Source organism: Lepidochelys kempii, chromosome 10 (assembly GCF_965140285.1).
Source record: "Lepidochelys kempii isolate rLepKem1 chromosome 10, rLepKem1.hap1, whole genome shotgun sequence".
NCBI lineage: Eukaryota > Metazoa > Chordata > Testudines > Cheloniidae > Lepidochelys > Lepidochelys kempii.
Window position 1 is genome coordinate 44,347,626 of NC_136389.1, and position 20,198 is coordinate 44,367,823.

Consider the following 20,198-nt stretch of genomic DNA (forward strand, 5'->3'; position numbering starts at 1 on the left):
TTAGTCCCAAAAGGAAGTTAGGGGGCAGATCCTCAGCTGGAATAAATCAGATATATAAAGATATAAATAAAATTACAAATAGTGACTGGTTATCAAAACAAAGCAGTAAAGTATTGTCCAAGGCACAGATTAGCTACCAAGATTGTGCTATAATGTCTCAAATGAAATCAAAAGTGTTGGATGTTGTTTCTTATTTGTGTTACTTTTCAATCCTAAAGACAATATTTCCTAGCTGCTGGGGCCCAGTGAAACAGTAAGGTTTTTATTGTTTTCTTTTATAAATAAATAAATTTAGATAAAAGCAACCCACATCTAATCCATATTTCCTACTGGATGTGTGTTCTGTGACTTTTGTTTTAGGATTGCATCGTGAGTCTGAGTGTGGACAGTAAACTATTGCATGATTTTCATGGCAGCATTGCAAACTTACCACATAATTTTGGGGCAACCAGGCAGAACTGAGAAAACATGGAAGAGTGATGGGTGTATCGTATTATACATATTTTTATGCACAGTAGGTAAAGTGTTGGATACTGTAAACACACAGTATAGAGGAGAGAAAATAGGGAGAAGAATTGTTTCTCTCAGGAAAAAATGACAAATAGAATCTTTCTAAAAGTGTCTTGGTTCCATTAAAATAATTTTAAGGATCGATGTGGTTGAATATGTAAGATGCTTTAGTTTTCTCTGATATTTAAATAAAGAACTGTTTTACTCTCATTCTTCTGCAAACCAAAAAATAATGACATGGCCTCATCCCAAGAACTAGCTCCATCATGTTATAAATGTTTATATTAATTTCCAACAAAACCATTGGTACTTCTCTTTTTTCAGCTTTTGCTCTTGGCTTTGAAGTACATCCCTTGGCATTACCTACAAGTTCTCCCATGGAGCACCTGTGAAAGACATGGCATGTTCAGGGTCCTTAACTTCCTCCACATCTTCATTTTGAGGGACATCCTTTTGCTTCATTACCATCTAAACTAACTGTTCTCTGTTCTTTTGAAAAGGAGAACTTCTGAGTTTTGTAAGCTCAGAACCCAACTTTATTTTAATCAATTTCTCTGTTCTTATTGCCTTTGATTTTTCCCCAGGAGGAGTACAGAGCAGAAGGCATCAGCTGGCACAACATAGACTATATAGATAACTCTGGCTGTATAAATCTTATCAGCAAGAAACCAACAGGACTGCTCCACCTGCTGGATGAGGAAAGCAAGTGAGTATGAACCATCCGATGAAGGGAGCTGTAGCTCATGAAAGCTCATGCTCAAATAAATTGGTTAGTCTCTAAGGTGCCACAAGTACTCCTTTTCTTTTTGAACCATTTCTGAAAGTCACAATGACTGCGGTCATGTGTTCACCAAACTCCAAAGGCTCACACTGCCTTACCCAAATTATGTGTGCACCAGGCAAAAGGAGAAAACAGTCTGGAAAAAACAAGAGGAAACAGGCTACCTTGCATAATGACTTAGCCACTCCCAGTCTCTATTTAAGCCTAAATTAATAGTATCCAATTTGCACATGAATTCCAATTCAGCAGTTTCTCGCTGGAGTCTGGATTTGAAGTTTTTTTGTTTTAAGATAGCGACCTTCATGTCTGTGATTGCGTGACCAGAGAGATTGAAGTGTTCTCCGACTGGTTTATGAATGTTATAATTCTTGACATCTGATTTGTGTCCATTTATTCTTTTACGTAGAGACTGTCCAGTTTGACCAATGTACATGGCAGAGGGGCATTGCTGGCACATGATGGCATATATCACATTGGTGGATGTGCAGGTGAACGAGCCTCTGATAGTGTGGCTGATGTTATTAGGCCCTGTGATGGTGTCCCCTGAATAGATATGTGGGCACAATTGGCAACGGGCTTTGTTGCAAGGATAAGTTCCTGGGTTAGTGGTTCTGTTGTGTGGTATGTGGTTGTTGGTGAGTATTTGCTTCAGGTTGCGGGGCTGTCTGTAGGCAAGGACTGGCCTGTCTCCCAAGATTTGTGAGAGTGTTGGGTCATCCTTTAGGATAGGTTGTAGATCCTTAATAATGCTTTGGAGGGGTTTTAGTTGGGGGCTGAAGGTGACGGCTAGTGGCGTTCTGTTATTTTCTTTGTTAGGCCTGTCCTGTAGTAGGTAACTTCTGGGAACTCTTCTGGCTCTATCAATCTGTTTCTTTACTTCTGCAGGTGGGTATTGTAGTTGTAAGAAAGCTTGACAGAGATCTTGTAGGTGTTTGTCTCTGTCTGAGGGGTTGGAGCAAATGCGGTTGTATCGCAGAGCTTGGCTGTAGACGATGGATCGTGTGGTGTGGTCAGGGTGAAAGTTGGAGGCATGCAGGTAGGAATAGCGGTCAGTAGGTTTCCGGTATAGGGTGGTGTTTATGTGACCATTGTTTATTAGCACTGTAGTGTCCAGGAAGTGGATCTCTTGTGTGGACTGGACCAGGCTGAGGTTGGTGGTGGGATGGAAATTGTTGAAATCATGGTGGAATTCCTCAAGGGCTTCTTTTCCATGGGTTCAGATGATGAAGATGTCATCAATATAGCGCAAGTAGAGTAGGGGCTTTAGGGGACGAGAGCTGAGGAAGCGTTGTTCTAAATCAGCCATAAAAATGTTGGCATACTGTGGGGCCATGCGGGTACCCATAGCAGTGCCGCTGATCTGAAGGTATACATTGTCCCCAAATGTGAAATAGTTATGGGTAAGGACAAAGTCACAAAGTTCAGCCACCAGGTTAGCCGTGACATTATCGGGGATAGTGTTCTTGACGGCTTGTAGTCCATCTTTGTGTGGAATGTTGGTGTAGAGGGCTTCTACATCCATAGTGGCCAGGATGGTGTTATCAGGAAGATCACCGATGGATTGAAGTTTCCTCAGGAAGTCAGTGGTGTCTCGAAGGTAGCTGGGAGTGCTGGTAGCGTAGGGCCTGAGGAGGGAGTCTACATAGCCAGACAATCCTGCTGTCAGGGTGCCAATGCCTGAGATGATGGGGCGCCCAGGATTTCCAGGTTTATGGATCTTGGGTAGTAGATAGAATATCCCAGGTCGGGGTTCCAGGGGTGTGTCTGTGCGGATTTGATCTTGTGCTTTTTCAGGAAGTTTCTTGAGCAAATGTTGTAGTTGCTTTTGGTAACTCTCAGTGGGATCAGAGGGTAATGGCTTGTAGAAACTCGTGTTGGAGAGCTGCCGAGCAGCCTCTTGTTCATATTCCGACCTATTCATGATGACAACAGCACCTCCTTTGTCAGCCTTTTTGATTATGATGTCAGAGTTGTTTCTGAGGCTGTGGATGGCATTGCGTTCCGCATGGCTGAGGTTATGGGGCGAGTGATGCTGCTTTTCCACAATTTCAGCCCGTGCACGTCGGCGGAAGCACTCTATGTAGAAGTCCAGTCTGCTGTTTCGACCTTCAGGAGGAGTCCACCTAGAATCCCTCTTTCTGTAGTGTTGGTAGGGAGACCTCTGTGGATTAGTATGCTGTTCAGAGGTATTTTGGAAATATTCCTTGAGTCGGAGATATCGAAAATAGGATTCTAGGTCACCACAGAACTGTATCATGTTCGTGGGGGTGGAGGGGCAGAAGGAGAGGCCCCGAGATAGAACAGCTGCTTCTGCTGGGCTGAGAGTATAGTTGGATAGGTTAACAATATTGCTAGGTGGGTTGAGGGAACCATTGCTGTGTCCCCTTGTAGCATGTAGTAGTTTAGAAAGTTTAGTGTCCTTTTTCTTTTGTAGAGAAGCAAAGTGTGCGTTGTAAATGGCTTGTCTAGTTTTAGTAAAATCCAGCCACGAGGAAGCTTGTGTGGAAGGTTGGTTTTTTATGAGAGTATCCATTTTTGAGAGCTCATTCTTAATCTGTGTGGATGTGCTCATTCAGAAGTAAAGTAAAGTAAAGTGGCCTTAGTTTGCTTCTAAAGTTAATTAAGCTATGTCTACATTGAAACAGCTACAGCAGCACAGCTTCAGTGTTCTCTCATCACTGTAGTTAATCCATCTCCCCCAGAGGCAGTAGCTAGGTCAACAGATGAATTGCTCCATCGACCTAGTGCAGTCTACATGGGTGTTAGGTTGGCTTAACTGCGTTGCATAGGGGTGTAGATTTTTCACACTCCTGAGCGACGATAGTTGGGTCAACTTAACTTTTTAGAGCAGATCTGGCCTTAGTTTGCTACAGACTAAGGTCCCTTACTTTTGAATGAGAGCATCCAGACAGGGATGTAATGTGTTTGCATTAGTGCTCAGTAAATGCATACTCTTAGGCTAGGTCTATACTTAAACCACTACAGTGGCACACCTGCAGAACTTCAGTGTAGACACTCACTACAGCGACAGGAGGGGTTCTCCCATCACTCTCGTTAATCCGCCTCCCCAGGAGGCAATATCTAGAAGAATTCTTCTATCGACTTAACGCTGTCTATGCTGGTGGTTAGGTTGGCTTAGTGATATCTTTCAGATTTGTCCACACCCCTGAGAGACGTAGGTATGCCAATGTAACTTTTCAGTGTCGACCAGCCATTAGTTAATTCGGCTCAACTTCCCAGGTAGACAAGCTCTCAGATTTGTGGGAATTTTGGCCTAAATCCTCTAAATGTAACTTTCTAGGCTCATGGGCAAGAAGTCTCTAGTAGGATTCACTGACAGTCTCTCCTTGATAATTCTGTTGGTAGCGGGTGGGGAGGGTTTATTCCCTTCTCTAGAATAAACCACAAGCCTGCTCTCAAACCTGGTGGCTCACTAGCGACCTACAGTGGGCCCCCCAGTACCAGGGCAGTGCAGCTCCATTGCATGTGTGCTTTCAAGGACCTCCCCCAATCCTCTTTCCCTAGTGACCCTAGGGAGTCCCGCAGTAAAAGTGAATACAGCAGTAGGCTTGTATTAACTTTTCCAATGACTTTCCTCAGAGCCTCAGAGGGTACGAATGGTTTCCCAGCCTGCCCACTGTTTGCAGCCTCTCTCAGAATGGAACCCCAGACCCACAGAGCACCACCAGAGGTCCCAGAAAGTCAGGGAGACAGTACTGCAAAGACAAATGATTCCCTCCATGTAAGAAATGAAAGATCTGCCTGCTGAGGGTTCCACCATACAGAGATATGGAGGAGAGCAGTCCAGGGCAGTATTTTTTGAACCGCAGATTAACTTGAATTTTATTTTTTTAAAAGATAGAATTTTAATTAAATTTTTGATAAAGCTTTAAAATATGGACAAAGGCCATTTCAACTGCAAGCAAATAATACACAAAGTTCAAGGGGCAGTGAATTGACATTTTGCTGTGAAAAAGCCATGGCCTTGATTTTTCTATCCATTTATACCAGTGTACATCAAGAGTAACTTCACTGAAATCAGTAACATTGGTGTAGAACTGGTGTGGGGTGAAATCAGGCCTTGTGATTTTATTTACACACCTCTGTGAACTTTTTTAAAAATGCCCTCTTACTGAGACCTGTAAAAAACTTAAATACTGAAATTATGTATGCAGCTAAAATAGCCCATTTCTAGATGTGTGAATATTCCATATACTCATGTGTTGTGCATTTTGAGTCACAAGGCTGAAGACAAATATATCTGACCTCTAGATAATGGCAGGTATCTAAAATAATCATGCTACTATGAATATATTACTACAAATAGTTACGTGCATGACTACACTTTTGCAATTGATTCATTCTAGACCCAGTTAGCTGTACTAGATAATCTGCAGTTGGAAGCTTCATCGAATGTATATAGTGTGTATTTATATACAGGTGTACGTTAGCATACATATATTGCCAAATGCAGCTCAGTCCTGGGCATAATATCTGTAAGCACAGAAAAGAGAAAAGCAGAATGTTCCCCATTACAATTTATGGTCTGTCAACAGGGTGTGTGGTTTTCTTCTTTGACTTCACAGCTGCCTTCATTTTTTCCCCTTTTTATCCAGTTTTCCACAAGCCACAAACCAAACACTGCTGGACAAGTTCAAGCGTCAGCATGAGGGGAATTCTTACATTGAATTTCCAGCCGTGATGGAGCCTGCTTTTATCATAAAGCACTATGCTGGAAAAGTGAAATACGGAGTGAAGGTCAGTCACAACAGCTGTTTACTAACACTTATGTCAGTTAAAATGCATAATAGCTATGACTGGGTACCCGTGTACCCAAGGCTGCAGTGTGGATGAATAAAAATTAACTCCATTTTATTGTCTGCTAGAGTTCAGATAAGATTTTTTGTATAGCAGCAGTGGTCTGAATGTAAAACCACTGCACGTTGCTGAACTGGGTGTTGGTGTGAAGGAGGTAGGCACAAATAGGGAATGTCAGGCTGCCTGGAGTGGCTCCCAAGCATGGGTGCCAACCTCAAGGCAGATTGTCAGGAAATAGGGCACAAACCCCAAATTGGTTGTGTGTTCTATAATTAGATTTCACTAGCCAAGTGTGTACTTCTCAGGCACTGTAACAGCCTTACCATGGAATCGCGGACAGTCCCCTAGGCTAGGACATTTTGATCTAACCTTAGCACCCCAGGCAAGCCTGCCTCTGTGATTAGATGGTCCCTTATACCAAAAATCACAATATTCAGGTTACTCCCAGTCCCAAAGGACTAGTCACTTGCCCCTGGTCAATTGTACCTAGGGTTGCCGAGTCTCCAGGAATTGAAGATTAATCTTTAATTAAAGATTGTCATGGGATGAAACCTCCAGGAATACATCCAACCAAAAGTGGCAGCCCTCATTGTACCCTAGATCTCTCACCGGAGAAAACACTTGTAGCCAGTCGTTTAATAAAGCTAACAATTTATTAACTAGGAAAAGGAAATAAGAGTTCTTTACAAGCTTAAAGCGGGTAACACCCACAAATGAGTTTCAGCCTTAGATTCAAAAAGATAATAGAAACTTTAGTAATAAGCAAACTCCATATGTCCTGTAGGGCTAACCCAGGCAAAACAGCTTGGGGGAAGGGGAGGGTGTCCTTTTGCTTATGCCTCGTGATTCTGGACCCTTTAGAATCCAAGCAGCAAGAAGAACCCAGTTTCTCCTTGTCAGGGATTTTTATGCCCTTCTCCCTAGAACCCAAGTTGATGGGAGGAGTTAATGCACAGGTCTCTTCTTCCTGGAGGGGGTGAAGAGTTCAGTTAACAAAGTCTTTGTTCTTTTAATGTCTCACCATGGCTCATTTGGTTTCAATAGGAAGCCAGCATTTGAATTAGAGAAGGCATCTTTCCTGTGTGATGAATGGTTACAAAGGTTTACAATGCAAACATTTGCTATTGCTTTATAACATGGGGTATGGATAAGGGAGACTAATGCACGCAGAATCCTACAAATTATTCATAAAGTCTAAACGTTAAACACATCCTTACAACTCTAATATCTAGCTCAACAATACTAACATACAGGTGAGCCAGACTGGTTTCCAGCTGTGCATTTTGTCAGTGTTCAGTGAGGACTGGGGCCTTGGCATGAGCTGGCACCTGGTCTGCCAGCATCTCAGGGGGCAAAGGATTTATACAGTTTATTGTGGATTAAAGTGTAAAGTTTCAAACTATGTTTTTAAAAAAATTAAAATGACAATAATCAGAACCTTTTAAACATAAGCATAGCCAAACAGAGCAGCCACACCTTCTTTCTGTATGGTCGCCCTCCTTGTACTGCTTCTTCCCACCCATACTCTTGGTTGTCTTCCATTTTGTGTTGTGGGTAGCTTTCCACTCCAAACTTGCAAGGACTTATATACATGCTTAGCTGTACACACTCTCTCTCATTGGGGCCTAAGATTGCACATTCAACAGGATTACTCAGTGCATAAAACTAAGCAGGTGCATAAATCTTCACAGATTTGGGGCTGTAGATTATAAATTCTTTGGGACAATAACTGGGATTTGTATTTTTCTGTATAGTGCCCACCTTGCTTGGCATTAAATACATCAGCAGTTCTAAACCTTTTCCATACTGGGACTCATCCTTGCTAGCCAGGATCCCTCCCCCCTTACTAACTGGTAATCTGTTCACTAGCCCCAGATTGAGAACTTCTGGAATAGATTATAATAATCAAAATTGCCTAACAGTATTATGGCACTGCAGGGGAAACACCTTTGGATTCTTGCAAAGAAACCCAGGTATACAGTGCAGTGTGGACACGGAAGCATGGGCTTGGATACACTGAGTCCACAAGCCCAGATCCCACAGACCTGCACTTATTGTATAGTGCAGACATACCCACAGACATCCTTTGAAACACCAAAAGATACAATTTGCAATATGCTTCTTGTTGCAACTTCCTCTTCATGTTCCTTGTCTGAAGCTCTAAATTGATCGCTGCCAAGTTAAAATGATTATTCTGCTGGAGGAAGGCCTTGTAAACTTAATTAACTGACACAAACTCGATGCAAATTGAGTGCCTGTGTGTAGAATTAACTTGGATTTGCATGGCATCACCAGAGTTTTGGGGTCATGGTTTCTCCAGATTACAGACAGTATATTGTTTATGGTTCATATACTAGCAATACAAGACCAGGTGCATTTTCTTTGCCTTCAGCCATTTTACTATTAAATAACTACGACTGGGATTTTCGCAGGTGTCTAAGGGAGTTAGGAGTCCAGCTCCCTGAGGCATATTTAAAAATCTCATGCTAATTATTTTAAACTTGACCCCATTGACATTCATGTCACTAAAAATATTGGGCCAGATCCTCCTGACAGCTGTTCGGCACCTGGCCCGGCTTGTGTGGGAGACTACGTAGGTGCTATAGTGTTTAACTATGTACCAAAAAATCACATTAAAAGAGTATTAAGTTTGTGGTGTCAAGCACCAGTTTTTAAAATGTCTGTTTTATTAGACGTGTGTTGGACTGAGACGTTTCAGTAAATTGTCTTGCTTTTGAAAGCTATCACATGCAGAAGAACAGTGAGGACAGTATTAATAAACAGTTGTCATATTACAGGAAGAGTCAAGCCCTCCTTTTGTCTTTCTTGCTAGGATTTCCGGGAGAAAAACACAGATCATATGCGGCCGGACATTGTAGCTCTCCTAAGAAGCAGCAAGAATGCCTTTATCTGTGGGATGATAGGGATTGATCCAGTGGCTGTGTTCCGCTGGGCAGTCCTCAGAGCTTTTTTCAGGGCGATGGTTGGTTTTAGGGAGGCTGGAAAACGATACACGGAGAAGAAAACTGGTGAGTAACAGATATTGGCATCCCATCTCTGTACATCTTTGAATCTTAACTATATATAATAAATACACTATATGTTTCAGAATGATTAAAATGTTATCCTATCTAATTTACACACATGCTCCTCTTCCTAATAATGTGTTCAAAAACTGGTGAATTGAATGGCTAGATTTCTGAGTAAAGAAAAGTGTGTTACTTTACATGTTGAATAACAAATGCAATGGAGCCTTAGCAATTTGTGATGATGGATTTTCATTCTGATGTTGTTTTACCTTTTCTGTAGGATTTATTCTTATGGAAATGTGCATGATTTAAATGGAAGCTTAAAATTATGAAGCAAAAAAGGGAATACTTCGATTCTTTAACTCATAGTTCTTTCACTTTTAGCATAAAGTCTGAAAACACAGAAAATAGGACTGTAATTTTTCAGACTGTTCACCCTTTAAGCCGAAAGAGAGAGTGTTCTCCTGTCTAGCACAAGTTCATAGCTGTGCGGTCAGCTAGAACGACCTACTCGCCCTCATGCGGAACAGGGAGGGTAGTAAATTAAATGAAAGTAATGGTGCATCATCATGCTGTGGCAGGCAATACTTGGCTGTGCTTGTAGAACATTTCTCCGCATAAAGGTATTCCTGAACGACAGGTACAAGCTGCTATTACTAATTTGTGGGCACAAGAGGGCTTGAAATTCATGACAAAGCTAGAACATCAGCAGGGAAATGTCAGTACAAAGTTAAAATTAAGTATAGAATCATTCTGTTGATTTCTAGCTTGAAATGTTAATAGATTTGCATTAATAGAGTGAAAGAATCAAGGAAAAATCATATAATTATGAAAATCCACCCATTTAGAATAAGTTTCTCTGCTCACTGAGAATACCATCAGACCCTTGGGTCAAATCCCAAGAATAGCAAGAAACAAAACCAGCCTTCAACTCTTCAGAAGAGTGAGAAAAAGATAGCCCTAGACAGAATAATTGGAAAGACACTTCTGACAAATGACCCTGAGACTTTTCTTATATATCAATACAGGGGTTGAGATAGTGAAAGTTCCATGATGACCACTGTAATGCTGGGAGGTAGAGGGGAGAGAAGTTTCACTTGAAAAGCTCCCATTACGCATTGCATGAGAGCTGCAGCTTTCTTGAGACCTTGTGCTAGGGGAGGGGGGAAAAATCCCTAGAAATCTAGTTCTTTGAAGAGATGTTCCTGCCTTTCCCTCATATGTTGTGGGGTGTGGTTTGTTGTTTCTTTTTTAAATCTTGCTGATTCACAAATCCCAACTGGATAGCTGGCTGGGCTATAGAGTACACTCCAAGGAAGAAAAAAAATAAAAATGCTATCTCGCTGGCAGCAAGAGCTATTGCCAACCCTGCCCTGCTAATTTCAAGCCCTACTTCACCCTCTGTCTTCTGTAATCACATCTGCCATGTTAGTGTCCCTAGCAGTTAGCTTTCTGATTTCTCACTCTTTTTAGATTGGATCAGCAACTGGCTAAAATTAGATACATCAAAGAAAATCTGTGAGGTTTTCAGACAACTCTGGGATTTTTAATTTTTTTTCTTATATCAGGATTAATTAGTATATGGTTTCATTTGAAACAGCTTCTTAACCTCTTTCGGGATACAGTCCTATAGTCCAATCCATCCTGTGCCCTTTGCATGATCGCTCAAAAATGTCTCACTCCATTTTGTTTTGTCCCTTGTAACATTTATTCTTCAGATAAAATAATTCCACTGATCTCAAGACGACAAGTATGAGCCTTAAATTCCTTGACTGCCCAAAATCATTTGCATCTTAATTTTTCAAATGGACACATTTAAAAAATGTTATCAAATAATGACTGAAGTAGTTGAGAAATAATGATGACAAATGTGCCACCTTTTAATAAAGCAGATCTAAAGAAAGAGTTCACCTAAAGCCAGATTATTTCCAGTATTAACAATAAGATGTGGTTTAAAGCATCTGTGTGGAGAAAAGTCACAATCCGTTATCTTATCATACATATGTAGTCAATAAATTCTCCAATATACACTAGCATTGCTATCACTTCTTACATAGGGTAGCAAAGAACTTTCACCTGGCAGCAGAAGCAGCACCAGTTATTCAGTTTATATTGAATAGATGGTTAGTTTGAAGAATATATGATAATGTGGGTTAGTGCATTTTACATTTTTATCCATTTTTTTTGGAGTTACATTATTTAGGTATGTAACTATTGCTAATAGAAAAATATATTGCAAATAGGGACAGCATGTTATGGGACCCTGATCTCAGCTGGGGCCTATAGGCATTGTCCTAATATGAAGTGATGCTAGACCCTACAGTTAAACTGTAGTGTCAACGTTCTTTCCTGCGGAGGGAGTGGTTGCCTAGTATCCATGTGCCCATTTTTACAATTGCTAACACTAGGATCTAATAAATGTCTTTCCTTCCATATGTGAAGTAAATCTCCCTTTGCCAAGAATACTTTTATGCATAGAAGTTTTCTTATCTAAAAACAAAGTTCTGTTTTTCTCTTTTTAACAAATTAACTTTTAAAAATTATTCCCGTATAGAGCATGTCAGTGGCATGTGTCTCTGTTACGGTGGCCACTTAAGGTCCTTAGAATGATAGACTAGATAAGCTTTGTGGCTGCCACCTTGAGAACCCACTCGTGTTGGTCCCTAGGGACTGATTTACATGATGGTATGGATATTCGAAGCTTTTGTAACTAGCACTCTAGGTTTCCCTTTCTTCCTTAATGATGATCCCCTGTGCCCACCTCCCATTCAATTATCCAAACTCTAGCTACAGTGTAGCTTGAACTTCTCCATAACTCAGTCGGTGTCTCAAAAAAGTATCCCAAATGGCATTGTGTGTTAGAACAGGCATAACTGAATGTGTGGCATGGGGTATTGGCTTTTGTACATTAGGCCCCAGAAGATTGAGAACTTTGTTCTGAGGCATACTTGATTAGCGGATGTTGGTGCCTATCGGCTGCTATGTGACATAACACACAAGAATCACAATCTGATAATCTAATGAACATAGCTACAGCAACTATTCTCTGGGAATTGTTCAAGGATCCACTCAAATTTTAGGCCCTAAAGTTTACCTATCTTGATAGTCATCCTATAAAATAGCACGAATTGCTAAGGATTGCATATGTTTTGGGGGTTTTTTTAACCAACCCTTTCTAGATTTTAATTAGCATGAGCTGAATGCATCTGGTGCAGCTGGAGTTGGAACTCATGCTATAATAAAGATTTGCTAATAACACCCCTCCCCCCCCACACACACATACATTAATACCTAATAACACCTCCACACTAGCACACATACTGCTCAGTTTTAAACATTGTTAAAAAGGGCTAGGTGTCTTAAGGTTTGTCTACACTTACCGGAGGATCAACGCTGTGGTGATTGATGCATCGGCGGCCAATTTAGCGGGTCTAGTGAAGACCCGCTAAATCGACCGCTGATTGCTCTCCTGTCAACTCCTGTACTCCACCTGATGGAGAAGAGTAAGGGGAGTCGATCGAAGTGTGTCTCCCGTTGACGTCATATAGTGTGGCCCCTGCGGTAAGTAGATCTAAGCTAGGTTGATTTGAGTTACGCTATTCACGTAACTCAGATCATAGAATATCAGGGTTGGAAGGGACCTCAGGAGGTCATCTAGTCCAACCCCCTGCTCAAAGCAGGACCAATCCCCAATTTTTGCCCCAGATCCCTAAATGGCCCCCTCAAGGATTGAACTCACAACCCTGGGTTTAGAAGGCCAATGCTCAAACCACTGAGCTATCCCTCCCCCCAATTACATAGCTTAGATTAGGGTGACCAGATGAAACGAAGAAAATATCAGGACACATGGGGGAAGCACACAGAAAAAGCGGCCGGAGTTGACGAAGCAAAAACAAAACAAAAAATGCTGGAGCGGCCAAAGCCGCAATATTGGGACAAATGGTGTCCCGACAAAGACCTAAAAATCGGCATAGTCCCAATTTTATCGGGACATCTGGTCACCCTAGTTTAGATTGACTTCCCTTAGTGTAGACAAGGCCTTATAAACTCCCTGGTAGCCCTATCGGACCCTGTTGTGATCGATCAGAAGGTACAGTTGCAAAGCAGTTTTAAAGGATGTCTGAAAAAGCTGCATTTTTTCTTTGGAGCTTATTTTTTTTTCAGTGTTTTTAGGCCAACAGTCTATACACTTTCCTTTTCCCTGTCTGAAAGCCTATTTGAGTTGTGCTAGCCATACAAAACTCTCAACCCTATGTGTAGTAGGCTTTCCAAAACCCAGTTTTTTTTTCTTTCCTTCATTCTATATCTATCTTTCTTTGTGCCAGTGGTGTCCAGAAGCAGTGTGAACACTTCTGTGTTCTGCTTTCAATAGAATTAGTGTTGGATAAATGAATATAGTCTTCACTGCTACCCTTAGGAGCTTTTCTTTTCTTGCTGCACTTATTATATTCTTGTAGTGTAGCTTTTAGTGACGTTGTGTTTATAACTGTGAGATATGTAGAAGCAGAGCAATGTAACTGTCTGAATTTTGTTGGATATGTTTCTCTTCTGGCCCAGTAGCTGTTTCTTACAGTGCTGCCAACTCTTTTCAAATTAAAAACTTAAAGATATCAGACTGGGTAAAATATCGATAGTTGAGGGGGGAGCTCTTTCAATTACTTGTTTTATAATTGCGCTTTCTGTGTGGGAGAACAAGAAACTGAAGTTAAATTCTAAAAGAAAAGCTCACATTTGGGTTTGATTTTCTTGAAGGAAAATGAACTTGATTAAAGGGACATTGTCAAGTTTTTAGGAAGCAAATTTGTCTGATTTTTTTTGTAATCTGATAGCAAATATCATCTAGATCAGTGGTTCTCAGCTCGTGGCCCAATCAGCACACATCTGTGGCCCATGTGACATCCTCAGGGCCATAGGAGGAGTATTGGATGTGGCCTACAATGGTAAATACGTTGAGAACTACTGCTCTAGATTAATGTATTCCACATAAAACATAATAAGGAACGCCTTGTTGCTGACAAATTTAAAAAGAAAAGTCTCTGTTTTGAGATGACTTACGCAAATCCAGTGATGGAAGCCAGTCATCCACAGCTTCCTCTTTGGTTTTCTCTGTTTTGAGCAAGTTGGATGTGAACATAGACCTGATAAAGGATTTATGTTTCTGACTTTATACTCTCATCCTCCCTCTGCTGGCTCTGCAATAGTATTCAACTAACAAGCACTATTCGCAGTGCTGTGCCCATTGCTGCTGACATAAATGATGATGCTGGTTTGCAAGCAGTGAAGCAAGCAAAAGAAAGCCATTCTGACTTTTATTGAATTAGCAGTGCTATAAACCAAAAAAGAAGAAAATGAATGTTTGCTGAATAGAAAAAGGCAAAAATGGTGGTAAAAAAAATTGGTCTTCAGGCTTCCAAATGGGCAGTACAAAAATGGTGTTACTAACATTAGAAAAACAATAGTTGACAGTGTTCCTCTAAAGTGTTCAGATCAGTCTTTGCTGATAGTTTAAAGCATCAGCCTTGAATGGTAGGCATAATATATCATGCTGATATATGGTAACTTCAGTGTCTCATTACTCCTCAAATGGAAGCATGACCTATCCCACAGTAATTCCCTTTTGCTCAGCCATTTAGATGGTAACTGGAGGGAGCTTCCTGTTTACAACGTAATACCTGTATAACTTTTATTCCAGGTTACATTTATTACGCAATTATCAGAGAACATACTGTATGCCCACACACAGATGTCCACCGTAAATTCTGACACCAACTCCCAGATTCTGTCTGCCACGTAAACTCAGTATGTCTGAAATCTCCCCATTTCTCAGCCCGAAGGAAGGCTAAGCGTACCCCCTCTCCTCTTCCCTATGTCGAGTAATTCCTGTTTCAATTTAAATTGCAAATATCTGGATAACCTAGGGGTATAAGTGTGTGGAGTTGGTCAGAATTTGTGGTGGCCGTGTTTGTGAACATATGGGTGAGGAGTTCTGAAATCAGTAGCCAACCTCAGCTGAACTGAAGCAGAAGGATTTATCGTACTGTAGCTAATAAAAGTAGAGATTTGCATAATCACTTCTTTTTAAAGGTTACCTTGCATTGATTATCCAGATGATTGTGCTCTGGCCAATCGAAGTGCTGGAATTTAACTACTATTTAGTTCACAAGAAATAACTGTATAGTCACCGTGCAAATCAACCCCCACCCCCACCCCCCCAGTCAGAGTACAACGAAATGTGTAACTGAGTAGATGCCTGCAGAGATGTGGGTAGGTACATTTGCAGTGTCCTTGGACTCTGGACTGAGAGAATTATTTCCATGACTGTGTGTGATATGTCATGATACCGTGTCATGAGGGAACTGAAGTTAACCTTTGTCAGTGCTATACATTTTCATAACTGCTGCAAATAGCCTAGTTGTGGTCCATAAACAGAAAGAAAGTGCGAATTTTGAACAATTCTTGTATCACATGGGCAGTTGGCAGCATTGTTCTTTACTCTCTCCTGATTTCTGCTTATATAATCTTTCTCTTCTCTCCATTTTTTGTTTTTATTTTGCTTCCCAAGGGCATGATGATGCAGTGCCATGTGCGGTTTTGAAAAGTGTGGATAGTTTTAGCTTTCTACATCACCCAGTCCATCAGAGGAGCTTAGAGATCCTGCAGAGATGCAAGGAGGAGAAGTACAGTAAGGCTCCATATCCCACCATCCTCTCTGACATGACACTCACACATCAGGAAATGGAAACCAGGAGCATTCTGGGTAGCAAGGGGAAAAAGAAACATGCAAAGAAACTTCCAGTGCAGCCCACTGAGAGCATCATAAGCAATTGCCGGATACCTTAAGGAAAGGATTTTAACCCTTTCCTGCTAGAAATTCTTAGCTAGGGTTTTGTTCTGCAGAGGTCTGGAATAGACTCGCTGGCTCTCTTGTTCTTGTTAACGAGTTGTACAAAAAAAATCCAGTATATGTCCATGTTTGTTTAATTATACGTGGAACCATTTTGCTAATGGCTTCACAGGTTGCTCTCCTAAATAAGACAGTATTCTGAAGTTAGTAACGCTTTTCATGCCATTAATTTTTAGTGTTACTAAAATCACTAAAAAAAAAAAAAAGTAAAAATCACACCTAAAGCAAGTTTAGAGAACTTCAGAACCAGTAGGAATACTTCTAGTTTGAGTTAATATAGCTAGTATTTTACTTCAAGCTTTCTTCAGGATTCAGTCCCTTTCTTTTTTTATTACAGCTTTATTTATATGTCATACTTTAAAAATAACTTTGTTTAGAGAAATTGCCTGTCTTTTCAAAGGCTTTCATTTAAATGTGAGGAATTGTTATGCTAGAGGACCCCTTTACAGAACGGGTGGGCAGAGATGCACTTGGTCTCCATTTCCTTGTCCTTACGCCTCTGTTTGTTACATAATAAACTAGTCCTGCATGAACAAACAGGCATTTCTGCCTGTGTTACTAATTACTATGGCTGGACTCCTATTGTAGGAGGAGAAGGGAGTCCAGCAGCATGGAACATAACATCACCTGCCACAAAGAATAGCGCATGGAGATTCAGTGTTATAACAATGTAAAGGGCCTGCTGCAAGATGCCACAATACTAGTTCACTCTTTAAACTGCTCTGTATATCATTTCACTTTAAAGTTCAGATGCGCATACAGTTGCAAGCCCTTCAAAAAAGGAACATGCAATAGAGTGTAATATCGAGTTTTGCCTTGTTGCCTGTGGAGAGGTGATCAAGCTTTATAGGTGAATTAAAAAAATTAAATATTTTTGGTGTCTATATCTACAGAAGGCTTAAGTCTTGTGCCATCGTATTCCTTCTTCATTTTGTATAAATCAAGTTTACAGAGATGGAGCATTACTGTAAACGAGTCTTAATAAAGGCACACTTTCCATCTAAAACATAGACTTTAAAACTCCTGTAAGATGTGCCTAAGCAGAACATCAAAAGGCTTGTTTCCACATTGTAGAAATATGCATGGTAAGTACAGTACATTTTTGTTAGCACTTCAGAAAGATGTGCTTGTCTTTAGAAGTCTCTAAACAGACTTATTCCATGTGCTCCCTGCAATGTCTAGCACTGGGAAAGTTAAGGAAGGGTTTTCATTCTTAACGGAGGCCTTGTCTACACTAGACTAGTTTCCTTAATTTTCCACTATTTCCACCAATGGGAAATCTTAACAAAAAGTCTACTATAGACATAGCCTCTAGAATTTCGCAGTCAATATACTTCTAAGCAACACTTACAGATAATTACATAGCTCTCAATAGTTAGCACCTAATAGTTTATTTCTAGTGTAAGTAAAGCAATTGGAATCCAGTTTAAGATTTTCAAGTTAGTTTAGCTATATGAACAGGTTGTTTATGGTTTGTTAAAAAATGGGGAGGGAAACCCATACAGCACAGAATATTTTTTAACTATGTCCTATAATTCAGTGTAAAAAAAAATGTAAGTTTATTATGGTCAAGCCCAACAGTGTTAAACTTAAATTCACTCTTGCCACTGGCAAAGCCTTGTCATCCTTTTCCCTGTAAGAAATCCATCTTTGGTTGAGAAGGTGGAACATGGGATCTCTGTTACAGTTGCTGCTATTTTATGACTTGGCCAAGAGCAGATGGTCTGGCAAACAAGTACTGTAGTTCATGCAGATTAGCTGCTTCTGTATTCTGGTCTCTTGCATTTCCCTCTACAGTGTGTGCTGCCATTGGTCAGTTCCTAAAACTTTTTCTTTAAAATAGGTAGAGTCCAAACCCATTTAATTATTTGATGCTTGGGAGTTACATTTTGCTGGATTCATTCAGTTGCTAGCCTTGAGGTATGTATTCCCAAGTTTTAGAAGAGCCTGTATGCTCACCAATGGTACTACTTGGACTTGGCTTTTCCTGGAAGTTGAATAAAGTTACATCCTCTCGATTTCTGAAAAATAGATTGTTTGGTAGAAATGTCTTTGTTTTGAAATGTAAGCATCAGTTCCAATCACAAGTGTAAATTAAAAAAGTTATTTAACCAGTGGATTAGTTAGTGAATCCAAATTCCCCTAGGGTGGTAATATTACTTACTGTTCTAGCTATTTGGCCAAGTTACTAATGGTCACCTTTTCATTGGTTACTTAATCACTTCAGTGATTATACCTAGTACATTTGTGTTATTTTGTCAGTATTCCATAACAGAAAAGCAGGGATGCTTCAATGTCTTAACAAGTTAAGCACAATTAATAATAGGGCTTCATGCTCTGTATTAACTGGAATTATGTAACAAAAAATATTGCACAGTGTGACATGCACTGGGCTTAGCTGTCTGAGTCAAAGGCAGGAGCTCTGTTGGTTAATGTTCCTATATAGTGGGTAGAAAGTATATTGTTCACAATTCTTCCCAAAATCATAATAGTGTAGACATTAGACATAGAAAAGACCAGTTAGACAAATCAGTCTAGCCCTGGAAAGGACTAGCGTTGAACTCGGGGAAACGAGCCCTTAGAGGGAAGAGAGTTTTAGAGAATAGTCATATTTATGACCACAGTTTAGCTTAACTGTTCAATCTGCATCTACCCTGTAAATGGAGAAGCACCCAAGTTCCTGATCCTTTGTGTGGAGAGTAATTGTTTATACAATTCATGAATAAATTTTCCTTTGTCAGAGTATTTGGTGGCAGGGGGACGGGAGCACAAGCAAATCAAAAGGGGTTAAATTAAAAATAACTACCCTTTGTTCCCAAAAGCCTCTCAGTCCCCTCCCCCCCCCCCCCCAGTAGAAACAGCACTGCATTAAGACTTCAGCTTTACCTAGTGTTTGGAGGGGATGTAGAGCTCTTTAAGCATTTGCTCTTCATCTGGTAATATGTAGACAAGTTTTTAATGAATTACTGCAGCAGTCATTTCTTAACTCAGCTTGCACTCATCTCATACGTAATTTATTTTTACAGTTGCAAGTGACAAATCTTTGAATTAAGACTGCCTGGAGTACCTGACACTTACTAGTGTTATATACACCTATTATATAAGCTCCAGTGTAGTTTTAAGTTGATCCTGGAATAAAAATGTTTCTTTTCCTGATTTATGTAAGACCAAGCTACAGCAATATTTTGGTACAATCTTATCTTAATAATTTCAGCATCTCATAAAATATTCCCCCCCTGTGGATATTACATTTCTGGTGATTGTAATCTTATCATTCTCATTTTAAGTTCACACTGCAGTCATAGGATAAACAAGTCACTAAAAAGAACAAAATCAGTATTCCAATGAAAGGTCACTGTTCAAAAGAGACCCACTGGTTATGAAAGATTCCAACCAAAATGAAATATAATAGATTAAAGATTTTCTCCATATGTTTATGGGGGGAAATCAAGACATTAATGCCATACATCAAGTCAGAACCCAGTCAGTGGACATCAAGATATTATCCGCTTAATTAATAAAGTCAATAAATAATTTAAAGTTGATCTATGGGCCTTCAGTACTGTAAACATGGTAACATACGCAGCCTGCTGCACTACAGGGTTGACACTGACCTTAGACAAATTTCCATCTACTGGGCAGTTATTTTATTGATAGTTCCTTGTCAGTTTTGGACAGTGTAAAATCATAGTAAATCTGTAAACATCTTTGGATATTTAGGAACGTGTTGCAATCAATGGCCAACTTAGAATAAAGATACCTACAGGAAAAGGGTGAGGTGCACTCATAATTGATTTAAAAGGCCATTTGTATTGCATCACTTTTTCCAGTATCCTACACGTAAACACCTTGTTAGACAATAGGATTCAGTCACGTAGCAGGAATCTGGGAGAGAAAAAGACCTGTGTATCATGTTCTAATATAAAAGTACCTGTCCACCCATTTCCAATGTCTCCTATCATTTCGTACTGGAAGCAAGGCATAGATGCGTGGGTTGTCTTCCAGCTATGTCTCTTCCAGCCCTTCTCTGCAGAAGTGAGAAGAACCTCAAGAGAGAAGAAAAAAAGTCGAGGAAGGCTCTGTGTCCCAGATGTTGGGGTGTGTGTGTGTGTGTGTGTTTGAAGGCCTCTGGCAGAATTCCCTCCCCTTTGCCTGC

General features: G+C 40.4%; 1 protein-coding gene across 4 annotated transcripts in view; it reads left to right on the forward strand.

Moving 5' to 3' along the window:
• MYO9A (myosin IXA) overlaps positions 1-20,198 on the forward strand; it is a 467,674-nt gene that overhangs the window by 355,758 nt on the left and 91,718 nt on the right. For all 4 annotated transcript variants that reach the window (XM_073363174.2, XM_073363176.2, XM_073363175.2 and 1 more), the window contains 4 exons: positions 1,095-1,216; positions 5,908-6,049; positions 8,943-9,138; positions 15,701-15,820. In XM_073363174.2, coding sequence (XP_073219275.1) covers positions 1,095-1,216; positions 5,908-6,049; positions 8,943-9,138; positions 15,701-15,820 — 580 coding nt within the window. The remainder of the gene's footprint in view (positions 1-1,094; positions 1,217-5,907; positions 6,050-8,942; positions 9,139-15,700; positions 15,821-20,198) is intronic.